This window comes from Montipora capricornis, chromosome 8 (genome assembly GCF_036669925.1).
Source record: "Montipora capricornis isolate CH-2021 chromosome 8, ASM3666992v2, whole genome shotgun sequence".
Lineage (NCBI taxonomy): Eukaryota > Metazoa > Cnidaria > Anthozoa > Scleractinia > Acroporidae > Montipora > Montipora capricornis.
In genome coordinates, this window is record NC_090890.1 from 17152270 (window position 1) to 17167269 (window position 15000).

Consider the following 15000-nt stretch of genomic DNA (forward strand, 5'->3'; position numbering starts at 1 on the left):
TCTAACATGATGGCCTAATATATATAGATTTTGGCTAGTATAAAAGCGGAGCTCTTTTTTTTCACAAAAAGTTAACTGGGCTTGAGCCTGCGATCCAATCGAAACCAAGCACCTACCTGGTCAGCGGTCAACTTAAAAAAAACCCGCTGACCTTGAAAAAGCTCGCTGTACTTGAGGTGCCAAAAATTAAATAAGCACCGCGGCGCTTAGCGTGTAGCACTTTTATTTTGAGGGGTTTAATAATTGCGGATTTTGCGAATGGCACTTGATCCGTACAATTAAAAATGGCTTCTTATCCACTTATTTCTACATACCTTACAATGGAGTAAAAAAAATATATACATACTTAATTGACCACTGCCCAAAGGGGCTTTTCAAGGCCAATGAAACAATCACGACAGAACAGAACGTTCACCAACAACTGTTAAGAATACCAACTGGCCGGAGACAAACTATTTGGCTATTTACAGGTGCGCCTGAGAAGTTGAACCAGGGACTACCAGGAACAAATTCAACGAGAGTTCAGAACGGGTATTAAACCCGGGATCCTCGGATCTCAAGGCAAGCGCCTTAACCACTGGGCCGCACTGCCTCCTTGATGTTTGCATTGAGAAAAAGCAATCGGAGCTTGCTACAAACAAACCGAAACGATAAAAAGTTAACTCAATACTTTTCCAGTCTCTGAGGCATAAGAAACGAACTCAAAGCAGTCAATCAAAAGGTCGCGTTAAACTTGCTCGAACGGGTCATCCGAAAGGACACCATTTTGTAAGGCCTCCAGGATGCCACATTTTTCCCACTCGTTCTCGATAAATGACGGGATTTTTACCAAAAAAGTAATACAAGTGAAAATAGTCTTACTGCCTGCATAGAAAACCGCAAAAATTAGCACCCGCAAACCTCAAAAAATCGCCAATCCGCAAAAATTTCATGCTATACGGTATTCGAGTACATACGGTACGCTGTAAACTAGCTTGAGCATGGCCGCCTCGATGATTCAAAACTTGAGCCCGCGATATGGTCACGTGATAACGGTCACATTAGCTTACATGGAGGGATGAACGTACGTACGGTGACCAAAACCAAATTTCTCGCACAGATGGGTTACTACATTTTTTTACCCATGGTACTTCGCGCACGCGACTTTGGCGCGCGGAGCTCCGCTATAAACCTGACTTTGCGCCAATTGAATTTCACATTGGCACGTCCTGGAAAACCGGATACACTGTAACTTTTGAATAAAGATGAAGCATCAGCGTCCCCACTCAGATTGCCCCGCAACTCTGTTGCTTGGCACCATGAATAACGACATTAGCCTTCTTTGAGCTTCGCCTAGTCACTGTAAAAGGTTCATTTGTGCAACCAGTGAAACTCACCATTGGACTGAGCAGAAGAGCCGGGGAACAGTACTGAGAAAGAGGAGTCACGGCCTTAGGGAACGAAAGGAAGGTAATCTCCTTAGGTTGATTATACAACCTGCTGAACAATCCGAAATGGCATGATGCTACTCTGGTTCGAAAGTTGCGATTGCCCATTCAAAGTTTGGACACTAACGCCTACTGTCTTTATCAGAGGTGATCTAATGATGCACCAGAATTTGTATATGCTGGATGGTTAGTGCCCTTTTCTTTTAGTAAATTATAGAGGTTCGCTAAAATGATGCCATTTGTTAGGGTGCCAAGCTTCCAAAGAAAGCCGCTAATGGTAAGTAAGTGGGGATAATTTTAGAACTCAGCTCTGGAATTGTGTAGTTATTTTGGAAATCGGCAAGGCAGTATCCAGATGTTTGGCAAAAATATGACTTAACGTTCATAAAGGTTTTCGGGAAACTTTAACGCCGTAGCTACACAAAACTCCCAATATAGCTTCTATAATACCTCCTCTGTAAGGAGTGACAGTACGCCGATGGCAAAGTCCTCACCCTACAATTTTTACGAGAAAGAGCAATTGTTTTTCAACAGTTACGGAGAAATTTTTTCGAGTCGTCATTGATTGTTAAAAGGTCACTCCTTAGTGTTACAATGGCAGAAATATGGTAGACATTGCGTCTTCGTAAGCAGGTTTGCAAGGGCCTGAAACGTCTTACGGCTTTTGAGAAAAGCACTCTACGTCACTAGCTTGGCCAACAAAGAAAGCAGTGCATCTTAAATTGCTTACGCGAAGATGAAGAGCTTGACAAAAACACTGAGTCAGTCAAGGTAGATGTTGTCAAAGTCACCCCAAGGGGGGTGGGGTTACTTGATACAGCATTGCTTCTTGGAATAGCAGCGGAAGATTGGAAGTTTCCTGCAAAAAAATTGATTTGTTAATACTCTAATTCAGCAACTTTTGGCACAAGTACAAGAAAAAGTTACGTTTATACAAACGTTGGCCGTGTAGCACTTATATTTTAAACAGAATTAACTGAATAGAGTGTAATGTGAAGTGCTATATTTCTACTCCATATGAACCATGTGAGCGTTAGCCCTACTGATGGCAATGGGCTGCTGATGAAATCTAGCACTTCACATTACACTCTATTCAGTTAACCCTTGTTTAAAATATAAGTGCTACAACGCCAACGTTTGTATAAACGTAACCTTTCCTTGTACTTGTACATGTCCATTGCCGTGGCTTTAACATCTTTAGATTACGCGATATTTCTCCCACAGGGAATAACTGCTTTGCTCATTAACTTGTCAGGGCGGAGCTAACGCTTTTAGCGTGATAATATTGACTACTTCCAATGTCGGCGGTCTTAGCCGGATTTAAGATTCGCTTGTTTACCGGAAATAAGTGATTGGATGAAACATACTGTCGCTAGTTCCTTCGAAACACAAACAAAACCAAAAATCTTGCTTTTGTCGGATGATGACGGGAAAACGGCAAACTGAAATTAGCTTCAGCTTTGCAAAGGGTCAGCCACAAAATGCGCGAGCTTGCAGGATTTGAGCATGATTGAGCTTGGTAGTTGCTCGCGCGCGAATGTAGAGTGAATGCAACTTTCAGCGTGTTTGTGCTTCGGAGAACGGTAATTGAAAAGGCAGCCAAGTATTTAATACTTTAAAACGATTTCGCTTCGTGCACGTTGAATAAATTTAAAGAATTCATGAGTCATTGGTGCATTTCGATCCTTACACTTGTTAGAAATAATCGATTACGCTCAGTCAGAAACATTCTAATCTAGTCACTACTTGAGGTTTGAGATGGAGAAAAGGTTGTCGTCCTCCCCTAGGCTATCATAAAAGCCTTCAAACTACCTATCAGGCTAGCCCTACTTTTACCTTTCCCACATATGAGGAACACTCGCAACTAAACTGTCGTTCGGGTAACTTAAAACAGTAGTTTATTTCGTATTTAAAGCATGCCTGGAGTATTCGTCAAAACATCTGGTGTACTCAAAATACAAACAACGAGTACAAATACTTAGCGATACTACACACCAAAACATCTCATAAGCTATTTTTTATCCAACGTTTTTGCACTAAACGTTTTTAGCAAATGAATTGTAAAGAACCGAGAACGTGTGACAGATTTGTGCGGGAGGGGCAACGTCGGCAACTAAACTAGTCAAACCGGTTCTCTATTGTACAATAACTAACTGTATAATATCGTGGAATCTTTGTACTCATTTCGTGTGTTTTCTGTACAGTAACTAATACAGCTGGATAACGTCACAAAGTGTTTCCCCCAAATGCTGCTTCTCAAGAAAGGATAAACTGCTGCGCTTACCCTAAGCTAAAAAATACGCTAACCTTTACCCTTATCTTACTGATAGAAATAGGTAGCAAAGGCTTGGACGTAAAGGGACACTTCGTGTTGGATGTCAAAATTGGGCGTGTATCTAATTACATGCATTTCTGGACATAAGCGACAGAACTATGACACTGTGCACCAAGAGGAAGATCAATTTTAAATACCAAAGCACACTGCTGGCACGTCCTTTACTCTGCTCAGAACAGTCCGAAGGGTTTGTCTAAAACGGCCACTTAAGATATTTTACTCTATGAACGAAAGAAATGTATACATTTGACGTGCGTTTTATAGACGAAGTGATCCTCGCACTCAACGGGACAATTGTTGGTCAAATAGCGAGACTGCCATACCATGTACCACCAAACACCCTTCTTCAAAAGGAAAGAAAAGCAACATTATTTAAGTGTCTAGTCGTTCTAGCGCTGGAGCACTAATTGGTGACACTGTAAACTGAAATTAACAATGAACGCAAATCAAGTCAAATGTTGGTGTTTGAGGAGAGGGGAAACCGGAGTACCCGGAGAAAACCTCTCAAGGGTGAAGAAAAACCATTGAAAGAGTCCTTTTATAGAGACGCTAATTAACGACCTTTGACACTAATGAGATGCAGGTGCAGTATGCGCCAGTAAGAGGCCCCCATCATCACGGTTCACGTGAGCGTGAGCGGAATTAATGTGCCATGCCTCCAAACAAAGACGTTGATGGTACCGCCTATTGGTGGTGCCTATAATTTTAGAATTATCCCATCCTATCCTATAGTTGGCATGCTTCGACAAAAGATTCTTCAAAGACTTTTTCTAAAATGCGAAGACGCTACAATATGTGCCGGCATTGTAGGCAACCGGTGCATGTGGCCAAGTGGTAGGGGCACCAAATTTGCGCGCTAGAATAATTACGTACACATTTTTGCATGAAGCAAACCTACCCATGAGTGGATGAGTGAAAACACTAGGAGCAGTTTGGATCAATCTGTTACGCTGTGAGCCAGCTATCCTTGTTGCAGCAGGTTCTGACCTTGAAAGACCATTTGTTGGAAGTGCTTCATCAACACTAGCAGCTGCACATACTTCTGCTGCTGACGGATAGTCTTAAGAATGCAAATGACATTATTATTGAAATGCAAAAATGATGATCACATCTAATGTGACTGAAAATAGTCTCACTGATTATGCATGAAGCTTACTGGCTGTACTGCAGTGTTTTATGCCAGCAATGGGAGGCCGGCATAAACTCTGCTTTCTTGGAACCACTTGATCACAATTTGTTACAAAATTCCTGACGACAGTAACAAGCAAACATCCTCATGTATCTGTGATTCTGGATTGGAGTCGACGCAAAAGGGATCTAAAAGTGAATGTTTCTTTCTACCTGACATTTTGTCAGTGAACACTGAGATTATTTTTATACCAAATACAGTGTACGTGGATAATTGCAAGTGAAGTACCAAAACGGATTTATAAGTTACAATGGACTACATGGCCATACAGTTGGCTTCATACACTTTCAGCTATTGATGAAAAGGGTTTCCTATTCTAGAAATCAAAATAATGTACAACGGTCCAAACTACGATACACCAAATGCCAACTCTTTCAATTTTACTTACTGTAGTAGAACTGAACTTGTGCGTTTGGACAGCACAAGAACTTATCTTTTATTCATAATAAGTATATTATGAATTTTACCCAAAACAGACGCCTCGTACCTGGTACTCTACCCTGTTCTTGCATGTGGTGGAAGTGATGATGATAATGATGATAAACAGGTGTAGAGCGTCCACTACTGTTCCTTGACTCATTGTCTGTGACTCCAGTTGTTGACGGTGCTTTTGGTCTCACACCTAAACCATCAAACTCCCCAGGCCCGCCACAAATGGCATCCTTTGAAGGTTCTAATGGTGATATTTGCTCAGGCCATGCAGTAGATGTTGACGACTCTGAAAGGAAACTAGATGACGGCTTGTCTGGGCTCCCCTGCAAGATGAAGCACGACAATACAAAAATATATATATTAATTATTTTTTACTGTTTGACAGTTTCAACTTATGAGAGACAAAACTCTTACTCTGTAAAACAGAAAAAGCTTGGGATGAGGTCATTGATATATTCAACGATGGTAAATCCACCAATGACAAGCTGCAAATGTAGCCTCCCAAAATCCCAGTAATTGACATGCTACTGTCTTTGAAGGCACTATCACATTTGCGCAAGGTCTTGTACAAGTTCTGTCACAATGCCATTAATGACCAGGCAGACTGCTTAAGACTGAGTCGCTGGTTCAAGGGCAAACTATGTCGCCATTATCTTTCCTTAGGCAAGAAACTTAGCTCCACACGCTCTTCTCACCAAGTTGTATAAAATGCACACCATCAAAGTACTTCAGGGGGTGACTCTATAATGCACATCACTTAACCAATTCAGAGCAATTCCTTTAATTAATTATGAAACGGAAAAATATATCCATGAGAAGTGTGGTAATAGGAATCTTTCAAGAAAAAATGAAAACTGTTTGCGGAAAAGAATTGTGTTAGTGCAGCAATATTAATCAATTGGACTGAACAAGGTTAAAGCAACCTATTAATTAATTTTTATTTTTCTTCCTTTACGCTAATGAATATTTGTGCATTCTCTCTTTTTTTGACTCTTTAACCATCACCGTCATCATTTCATACTTAAAATTATTATTTACTTCACAATGTCGTTTTCCTTTTTTCTTTTTTTCCTTTGGCCACATCAGATAGCAGTCTCCTGTGGGCAATGGTATTGGTACATACATGGAAATGTTTTTGTTTTTTGGGGGGAATGGGAATTTAATGTGACAAAATGACAACATTTGGTGCAAACGTTTTCCTTTTTTTAAGATCGCACAATATGCCAACTCCGCTCCTCCTTCCTCGGAATGCAAATTAACACAATGATGTGTTATCGTTCCGGTAATGATTATTTGTTATGCAAACCTTCTTTTGAGTGGGCACAGAATGTCCAGATGCTGTTGGTGTCAGAGTATATTGCGTCAATTCATCTTCTGGAGATGTGCTATCACAACACTTTGAGGAAAAATCAGGCTTCCTAGATGAAACAACAAAGCAACAATCAAAACAGCAAAAACGCTTTGAAATAAAATTATTTTATCTTTTCACTCAGTAACATCTTTAAAGTTTATTTATAATCTTTCAGATAGTTCCACAGACCTACTATCACTCTTAGAACTGCCACCAATGTCACTTTTAAAACTGGTATGGGTCTGTGGAGCGAATGAAGAGGAGGCAGATTGTGTTGTGTTTTTTCTTCCTGATTCATTAGAGGAAGCTTCATCGTTGCTGATATTTCCAATCCTTATCAGCTCAGCTGTGGAGTCACTGACAGCATCAACTCTAGAATCACTTAACTGCAGTGGAGGACAGAATTAAGAAACAAGAGTATTTCGTGAACGCAATATTACAAAAAAGGAATGCAGAGTGAAGGGTAAGTATTAAATAAACTATCTTGTAAAGCTGAGTAATAATATTACAATAATAGTGAACAGGGAACTAAAACCAAATACTAATACTTCTGTAGTTTTCTCTTGCTGTACTCTGCCTAGACCTAATTAGAGGCGTCTTTTTTTTTTTCTTTAGGGGTGGGGGGGGGGGGGGGGGGCATCGTTTCTTCATTTATCCCGAATGCTATTTGTTATCGACAACCAAACTTATCGATGACCAAAAAACATAGTCTGCGGGACAGATTATCGACAATTAATGCCTTCTGAAAAAGGGAAACTGCGAAAAATAAGTTCTTGTGCTGCGAAAATGTCGACAACTAAAAATTTAGCGTTTTGTTGTCGACAACTTATCTCACACACTGCGTTTTTGGTAATTGACAACTCTCTTTTAACTGTCGATAACTTTCATTTGTCAATAACAAATAGTTGTCGACAACTTAGCATCTCTAGTCTCAAAATTTTCGCATTTTGTTGTCGACAGCTTGTCCCACAGACTATGTTCTTTTGGTCGTCGATAACATTTGGTTGTCGATAATATATAGTTGTCGACTACTAAAATGTCTCGTCTGTGGAGGCCCTCGTCTGCTCCTTCGCAATGCTAAAAGTAACTGTATTAGCATGCTGTCGCTTTTCGAGGGTGGTCACGATTCTCATTTCCATTTTCCTCGGTCTCTGCTAGGAATGCCTGGAATATTAAATGACCTCCATTTGGCAACCAAATAAGACGATGAAAAACAAAAAAGGAACGGCTTGCAGTTTAAGACTCGGGTGCCGGCAGCTCGAGTCCTAATTCGAGTCCGAACTCAAATCTTCGCTCGAGTCCCGGCTCGAGTCCTGGCTTTGATATTAGTTTATTCCGACAGACGTATGACAACGTATTAAGATTAAGAGTGTTTTTCAGTCAGCAAAGAAGCAAAGGAATTTCATTTCAAATTTATTCATCGAGCTGTAGTGACGAAAAAAACTACTTCATCATCTTGGCATCAAGGAGGATGATGGTGGTCACTGTGAAACAGATTCTATCAAGCAACTACCTGCTGCTCTTTCACACAACGCTTTCCTCAGAAAGTCAATTTAAGTTAGTATTTTGAACAAGTTTCAATCCTTCTGCAGAACAAAATTTGTTTGGCATCCTTCTTGTATCATAAAATTGTGACAAATCTTTAGTCGAGAGGTTAGTAGAGACAAATGTTTGTCGGCTCGCAGCACACTAATTTTACCTTGGAAGATGAGATCCCTGTGTCGCCGATAATATTGACAGCTTGATGTCGATTTGAGGGAATTCTGTTAGTCACTGTGATTTTGCACATGCACTACGAAAGTCCAACGGGTTATAAATCCAATGCGTGCACTGTTGGTCTGACCACATGGACGAAAGATACTCTTACGTTTCACGGCTGCTGAAGCTCGTTGCTAAAAGCATTCACCGAGGTCATGAACGATTAAGTGACATTTTACTGGGAAGGCAATGTGCATTTATGAGTTCATCAGCGTTGTTATGCGTTCAGAGTTTGCCGATCGAAACCATGCCATGGGTGTCAATTTGTCCTTCATCTTGATGTGTATTTACTGGTGCCAAGATTGAGCAACACTCATCCACTATTTCTGAGATATTCTCAATTTGGGATTTATTACAGGTATGTTTGACGTCATCCGTTTTTGAACAAAAACTTGAATACCTCGGAAACGAGAAAAGATATTCTAAAACAGAAAACACCATTCTTCGTCCTTTTTAAAGGTTCGTTAAAAATAAGCAAAATATATTTTTACTTCATAGGCACTTTAAAGAAAACCCTCAGCCAGAACCAGAAAAGCAACTATAACATGTAGCCCCCTGATTCTTGAGAAAACAGGGGAAGAATACGCAGCAATTGTCTTCGAAAAAGGCATTTTAATTTATGTATATACTCATACCTTTGAGGTATCAGCATCAAAGCCATCAGAGGAATTTTCAGTATTTGCCAAACCACTGTCAGTCGCTGCTGGCTTTGTTAAGCTCCTGCTGTGAGTGTCACCTCCACTCCTACCAAGACCCACAGCCTCATTCCTCGAATGCCTTTCTCAAAAGGAATCGTAAAAAAGAAGCGGAATATCGCTGCTAATAAAATGCCAGGAAGCCTGGGTGTGTGAGTCATCATTTCAAGTATCGGTAATGTAACATGTACTGTAAGTCATTTCCCATCCATCTCTCTAAGTAGCCATTACGACAGTTGTCAACCTGATCAGTTTAGAAATAAATTTATTTGCACCCATTCAATTGTGCAATCTTACCCATAAAAAAGTTTCCTTCAGCAATTCTGCCATGCAATTTCATACAGCACTGCACATTCAAAAAATTGCAACAGGTGTTCAGTCATTTATGAACTCTAATCCGTATGCATCGCTTTTCTACTCATTTTCAACGTAAACTTGCCGTTTAATAGGCACCACAAGGAACGTTTCCCATTAAGAGGTCACAATGGTACATCTTTATGTAACAATAGATCACTTTCGATATATTATAATTCAGTCCTAAACAAAAGGTATCATCTCGAGGCTCTGGGCAATAAACTCATACAAATCCTTACATTTATTCCCCAGAGCCTTGAGATGATGTCTTTTGTTTAGGACTGAATTTTAATATATCGAAATTGGTCTATTCATTGGTACTTTAGACAAAAGGAGAAAAAAAGCAAAACAAGACGAGTTAATGAATTTGATGAATACATAATACATACTACGATTATCAGTTGAGTATGGACCGAAGGACGTTTGGCGCCCAAGTTTGCCAACACTGACTACTCTTCAGGCTCTGACGTAATTACACTTGATTTCGCGTGAAACAACTATGGCCGATCTCCACGCCGCTAACTACATATCACCTCATTAATCAGCTACGTTACCAGCGTGGTGGCCTGATGGTGTAGTCTCTAGTGACTTAGCACTCCCGACTAGTAACCATGGAGACAAGGGTTTGAGTCCCGCGTATGGAAAAAAAACACTTTTTCGGATGAGTGTGTCGAAAGGTAAAAAAAATACTGTGTGTTTCCCTCTTCATGTACGTCTGGTTTAGCCTGACTTTCATTTTTTTTTTAATTATGGCTGAGTATCAAATCAAAGTTGAACATACTGGAAATCAAAATGCAGCAAAACAGAAGTGGATAAGTTTTGAGGTCCTGCTAGTTCAGTGAACTGTGGTCATTATTCTTTTGCTTCTCTTGTCAAAGACATTACCAGCAGATGCCCAAGTCTTAGTCACCTAAATGAACATTGGATTCGCCTACGCTATTTGGACGATCAATTGGATGAATCTTAAGTATGGCGACGAGCGTGGATTGATTGAGTTTTGGCAGTCAGCTAGGACTGTTCCTGAGAGGAAGGTAAAACGAATTACCGTAACCACCCGCACATAAGCCGCACCTTTTCCCCAAAAGTCGTCGCTAGAAATCAGGGGTGTGGCTTATCTGCTGGAACATTTGAAAAAGGCTGCTTCCGGTGTCCAGGTTCGATCTTATGCGTTCCACTCACGTTCTTATTGTAATGCAAAAATCTGTGGAAAACCCGTATTGAATGAAGAAATGCCGGTCAACAAATACCAGAAAAAGATCAATCATATGTCAAAGTTAGCAGAAACGATGTTCATTACATTAAATTGTTAAACTTTGAAGTATTTTCCGTTTCACTGATAATAGTGAGTTTCATGAACAGTGGATGAAGAACACTTCTAAAAACTCGACTTTGGATTTCTTTTGACTTCTTTCAAAAAACGTTTTTCCCAAATTTGAGCTGCTGAATTCAGGGTGCGGCTTATCTGCAGGTGTTTACAGTACGTTAAAGGCAGGCATCCTTGGTTCTCCAATTCAGAGTGGCTCTCTGACCTCTTAAAGGGGCTAGGTCACGCAATTTTAGGCAATTTCAGCACTGATCGAATGGTCATAGAATTAACTAAAATATTAAAATAACTGTTCAAAACTATAGAAGAACTCTAACAAAACACAAGGGAGCCAAGAAAGAACATGGATGGACAAAACTGGAGAGGATTGAAATAGATTGAATTTGGGTAAATTTGAAAAACGTCGGCCCACCTTTTTTCAAATTTATATCAGTCTGTATCAAAATGTCATTTACAAAGCTAGAAAATCATTCTCAGTTGTTATGTAGCCGTGATTTTGCAAATGAAAGACTCTTGCTCTGCCAATTTGACGTTTAGAGCTCATAATTAACAAAATTAAACAAAATTACCTAAAATAGCGTGACCTAGCCCCTTTAAGCGAATTCATTAAGTGCGATTTCAGACCACTCCGTCGTGCCCCCTAACACATGGTCGAAGTTTCTTAGAAAGAAGTGTTCCTCTTCGAAATATTACTCAATTAGGCGCAAACTCCAATCCTGTTGATCGAATGCTAGCAAAAAAAACTTGAAATTGTAGAAAGTGCAACAAAAGTATTAGCGCATGCGAAAGGTGTGAGAGACAACTTTGAAAGAGAGTTATCAAGGGCTGCTACTATCAATTCTGCTTCTCTTAGCATCTGTGGGAAGTGCCATCTCAAGGTGGGGCATACAAGACGAAATTGCCACGGGGATGATTGCAGTTCCATCATGTTGTGTGGAATTTTTGACAAGCATCCCAGTGACAAAGTAACCAAACGCAATCTATCGCAACTAGTAACCAAATGTGAAGCTGAAATTGTTAACCTTCAAATGGAATAAAACCAGAAAATAAAAGCTAATAAGTCAGTTAAAGATTCTTTTGCTAGGAAAATTGAAGAGGACATTGTGGCTTCTGATCCAAATGGATATATTGTCAACGGAGTAAAAAACTAGGCTCTTCTTAATAAAAATGTAGCCATACTACAAGAAGTGCAATGGCAAACTCCCTTCAATGGAAAGCATTCCGAAGTTGTCGCAAGAAGTAATGAAAGATCAAGGAACGAGTGGGACATATATAGGCGACCAAAGTTTGGGGAGAAGAAGAGAATCTTGAAGGAGTACGCCGTTCATTTTCCTTGACGATGTAGTTCAGAAACTTCGAGCGTTTCCCACGGGTCAGTTCCAGCTTCATCAGGATTTTTGTCAGAGTTAGTAGAAAGCGACTTTTGACTGGTAGTGCGAGTACGGGGCGAATTAAACAACGAAGATTGTATGGGAATTAATTTGTTGCCTTCCTCATCACAATGAAATGAATTAAGAATGTTTGTTCCTAGTTATGGTTGCAATTCGCCGTTGCTTGAGCCCCATGCTCACAGAGATCAGGAACAAAAGGCAGCTAACGCTCTTGTTGAACTTAAAACTTGGAACAAGAAATAGAGTATCACAGATATCGTGAGCTGTCCAGGACACATGAGAGATCTAATCAGTGCACATTTTTATGCTAGTTGAAATTTTTGCACCTAATTGTTTGTTTACATTCATATTTACCAGTCAGCCTAAACAATGGCAACATGAAAGGTTTCTTAAACGAAATTATACAAATTTGAAAGAAAATTCAAATTCATTCTTGTCCATTTGCTGCCTTTCGTGACAGCTATTTCGTTGATACTCGTTTGTTTACTTTGAGTCTTGAGTGAACAGCGAAAAAATAGTTTGTCTTTGGCTATATTCATATTCTTGCTGAAATAAAGTAGCAACATTTTAAATTAACGTGGAAAATAATCAGATGCTGGCGTCCTCTAAGTAAGTTAATTAGGGACCTTAAGCAAAGACGACGACGGCCGCTACGATAACGCCACAAAATAATACCTTTACTTAACAAAAACAAAAGATTTTCACGCCCTGCACGTGCGTTCTACATTTTTCTACATTTCTTTGCCGTTTTCGTCTTGACAACGACGTGAAATGATCAAATTTTAGGTTACGTGGAGGACGAGAACACCTGACAGTGAATCTTCAATTTTCTCTCTTAACATCCACACCATTCTCACCAATTTCATTCTTGGAATGTGGACTCACATTTTCCATGCCGAGCCACTTGGAGTAATCGCAAAATTATTACAGTGACAGGAAATAATAGGGACTTTGAGATATACGACGCGGTAGTCAACCCAAACGCCACAAAGCAAGAATATCATTGGTTAAAGGATCAAAAATAATCATGCTGCACATTTGGTTTTATAACGGAGTTGATAATAAGCACTTAATGACTGGCCTCAAGGGAAGCAGCGAGTTTTGTTTCCCCGAGACCCTCAAAACACTGAGGGTCTAGGGGAAACAAAACTCACTGTTTCCCGTGGCGGCAATCAATAAGTGTTTTGTAATACCTCTCAACTCAAAATAAAACTGCTCAGTTCTTGGAAGCTTTCGTGCAAATTTTGCTCTTTTCCGAAGTCTCTCAACGTTTTCACGGCATTGTGGGTGGCCTTGTTAGTACATTTCTAGCTTTTTGCCGCGTAGAAGCTGTTCAATTTCTTCCTCGGTTCTTGTTTGAAAACGTTTAGCTGCAATGACTGCTTAAAAATTATTTGCTTGACGTAGCTGACATACAAATTTGCCGCTGTTTCAGTGCTGCACGACCTGATCACGTGCGAGTCGAAAGTTCAAGTCACTGTTTCCCTAGGGAGTTAATGAGTTCAGTTCGCCCTAGGGAGTAGTGAGTTGTGACTTATGACACGTGACACGTTCTCCTCCAAGCGGACAACTTATTTGAGTTAGGAGGTATAGCAATGGAAATTGACCAGCGTACAGGGATTCTAAAGCTGACATTTTGATCCGTTAATCCTTCGTCAGAGCAAATCGAGAAATTATGGGTTGTGTGTAGTTTTTATAGTGGAGTAGGAGCTACGCTATTCGTGGTAACATGGCAACGCGAAAAACAGGAATACATTAGTTAAATGAAAAGCGTTCGTTAATACCGTGGGGATTAAGGGTGCCGATTTGGAAGATGAATTTTTGTTCCAGATTCTTGCGGATTTCCGTCGTACCTTGATGTAGGGAAAGGCCGCAGATAGCCATGTGTTGTTTGGAGAGGTTAGGGAGATTAAAATGACGAGCGACCAGCTTAGATGCATCCTTGTCATTCTTCTCAACATCGCGAAGGTGTTCGCGGAATCGGTTGCCTAGTCGTCTACCTGTCTCGCCAATGTATAATTTATTGCATAACGTAAAGGTTATGCAATAAATGACATTTGCGGAGGTACATGTGAAACGATCGGTGATCTTAACAGATCGCTTAGGTCCCGATGTTTTGCTGGTTTTAAGAGTGAAGTGACGATTTTTGCATCATGAGCGCGCGCATGTGAAAGTGCCGGTTTGCTCGTCAGTTTTGAGTGCGCTTCTAACTAAAAAGTTTCCTTCGTTTTTGCCTCGTTTGATTGAAATTATTGGAGGTTGCGAAAAAATTCTACCACTCTCGGGATCATGTTGAAGTAATTTAAAATTATTAAGAATGATACTTTTGACTGCGTGATTATGAGGATGGAAAGTGAGGGTGAATGGAACTCTGTCATTGACCATTTCACATTCCCCATAATACACTTTGTTTGCCCCCCAAATTTTGCATAAACCATTGTCTTCAAATGCTCTTGGGACACTGCATATTCCCAAGAGTGTTTGAATTCAATGGTTTATGCAAAATTTGGGGGGCAAACAAAGTGTATTATGGGGAATGTGAAAATGGTCAATTCTTATCATTTTGCGACGTTTGTAGTGCTGACTGTCGATCAAATTGTTGGGCACGATGATGGCCCGCTTTGACCACAAAGACAGGAAAGCCACGTTTTCCGAAGAACTGGCACATCTCCTCTGATTTGCAGGAAAAATCGGAGTCATCACTACATAGACGTTGAATTCTAAGAAATTGAGAACAAGGAATG

The 15000-nt window shown here is 40.2% G+C and overlaps 1 protein-coding gene across 1 annotated transcript in view; it reads right to left on the reverse strand.

Annotated features, from left to right (window-relative positions):
- LOC138060048 (centrosomal protein of 95 kDa-like) overlaps positions 1 to 15000 on the reverse strand; it is a 70679-nt gene that overhangs the window by 27801 nt on the left and 27878 nt on the right. The window contains exons 5-10 of the mRNA XM_068905731.1: positions 9128 to 9269; positions 6924 to 7120; positions 6690 to 6801; positions 5439 to 5706; positions 4661 to 4822; positions 2158 to 2286 (exon numbers count right to left, since the gene is read on the reverse strand). Coding sequence (XP_068761832.1) covers positions 2158 to 2286; positions 4661 to 4822; positions 5439 to 5706; positions 6690 to 6801; positions 6924 to 7120; positions 9128 to 9269 — 1010 coding nt within the window. The remainder of the gene's footprint in view (positions 1 to 2157; positions 2287 to 4660; positions 4823 to 5438; positions 5707 to 6689; positions 6802 to 6923; positions 7121 to 9127; positions 9270 to 15000) is intronic.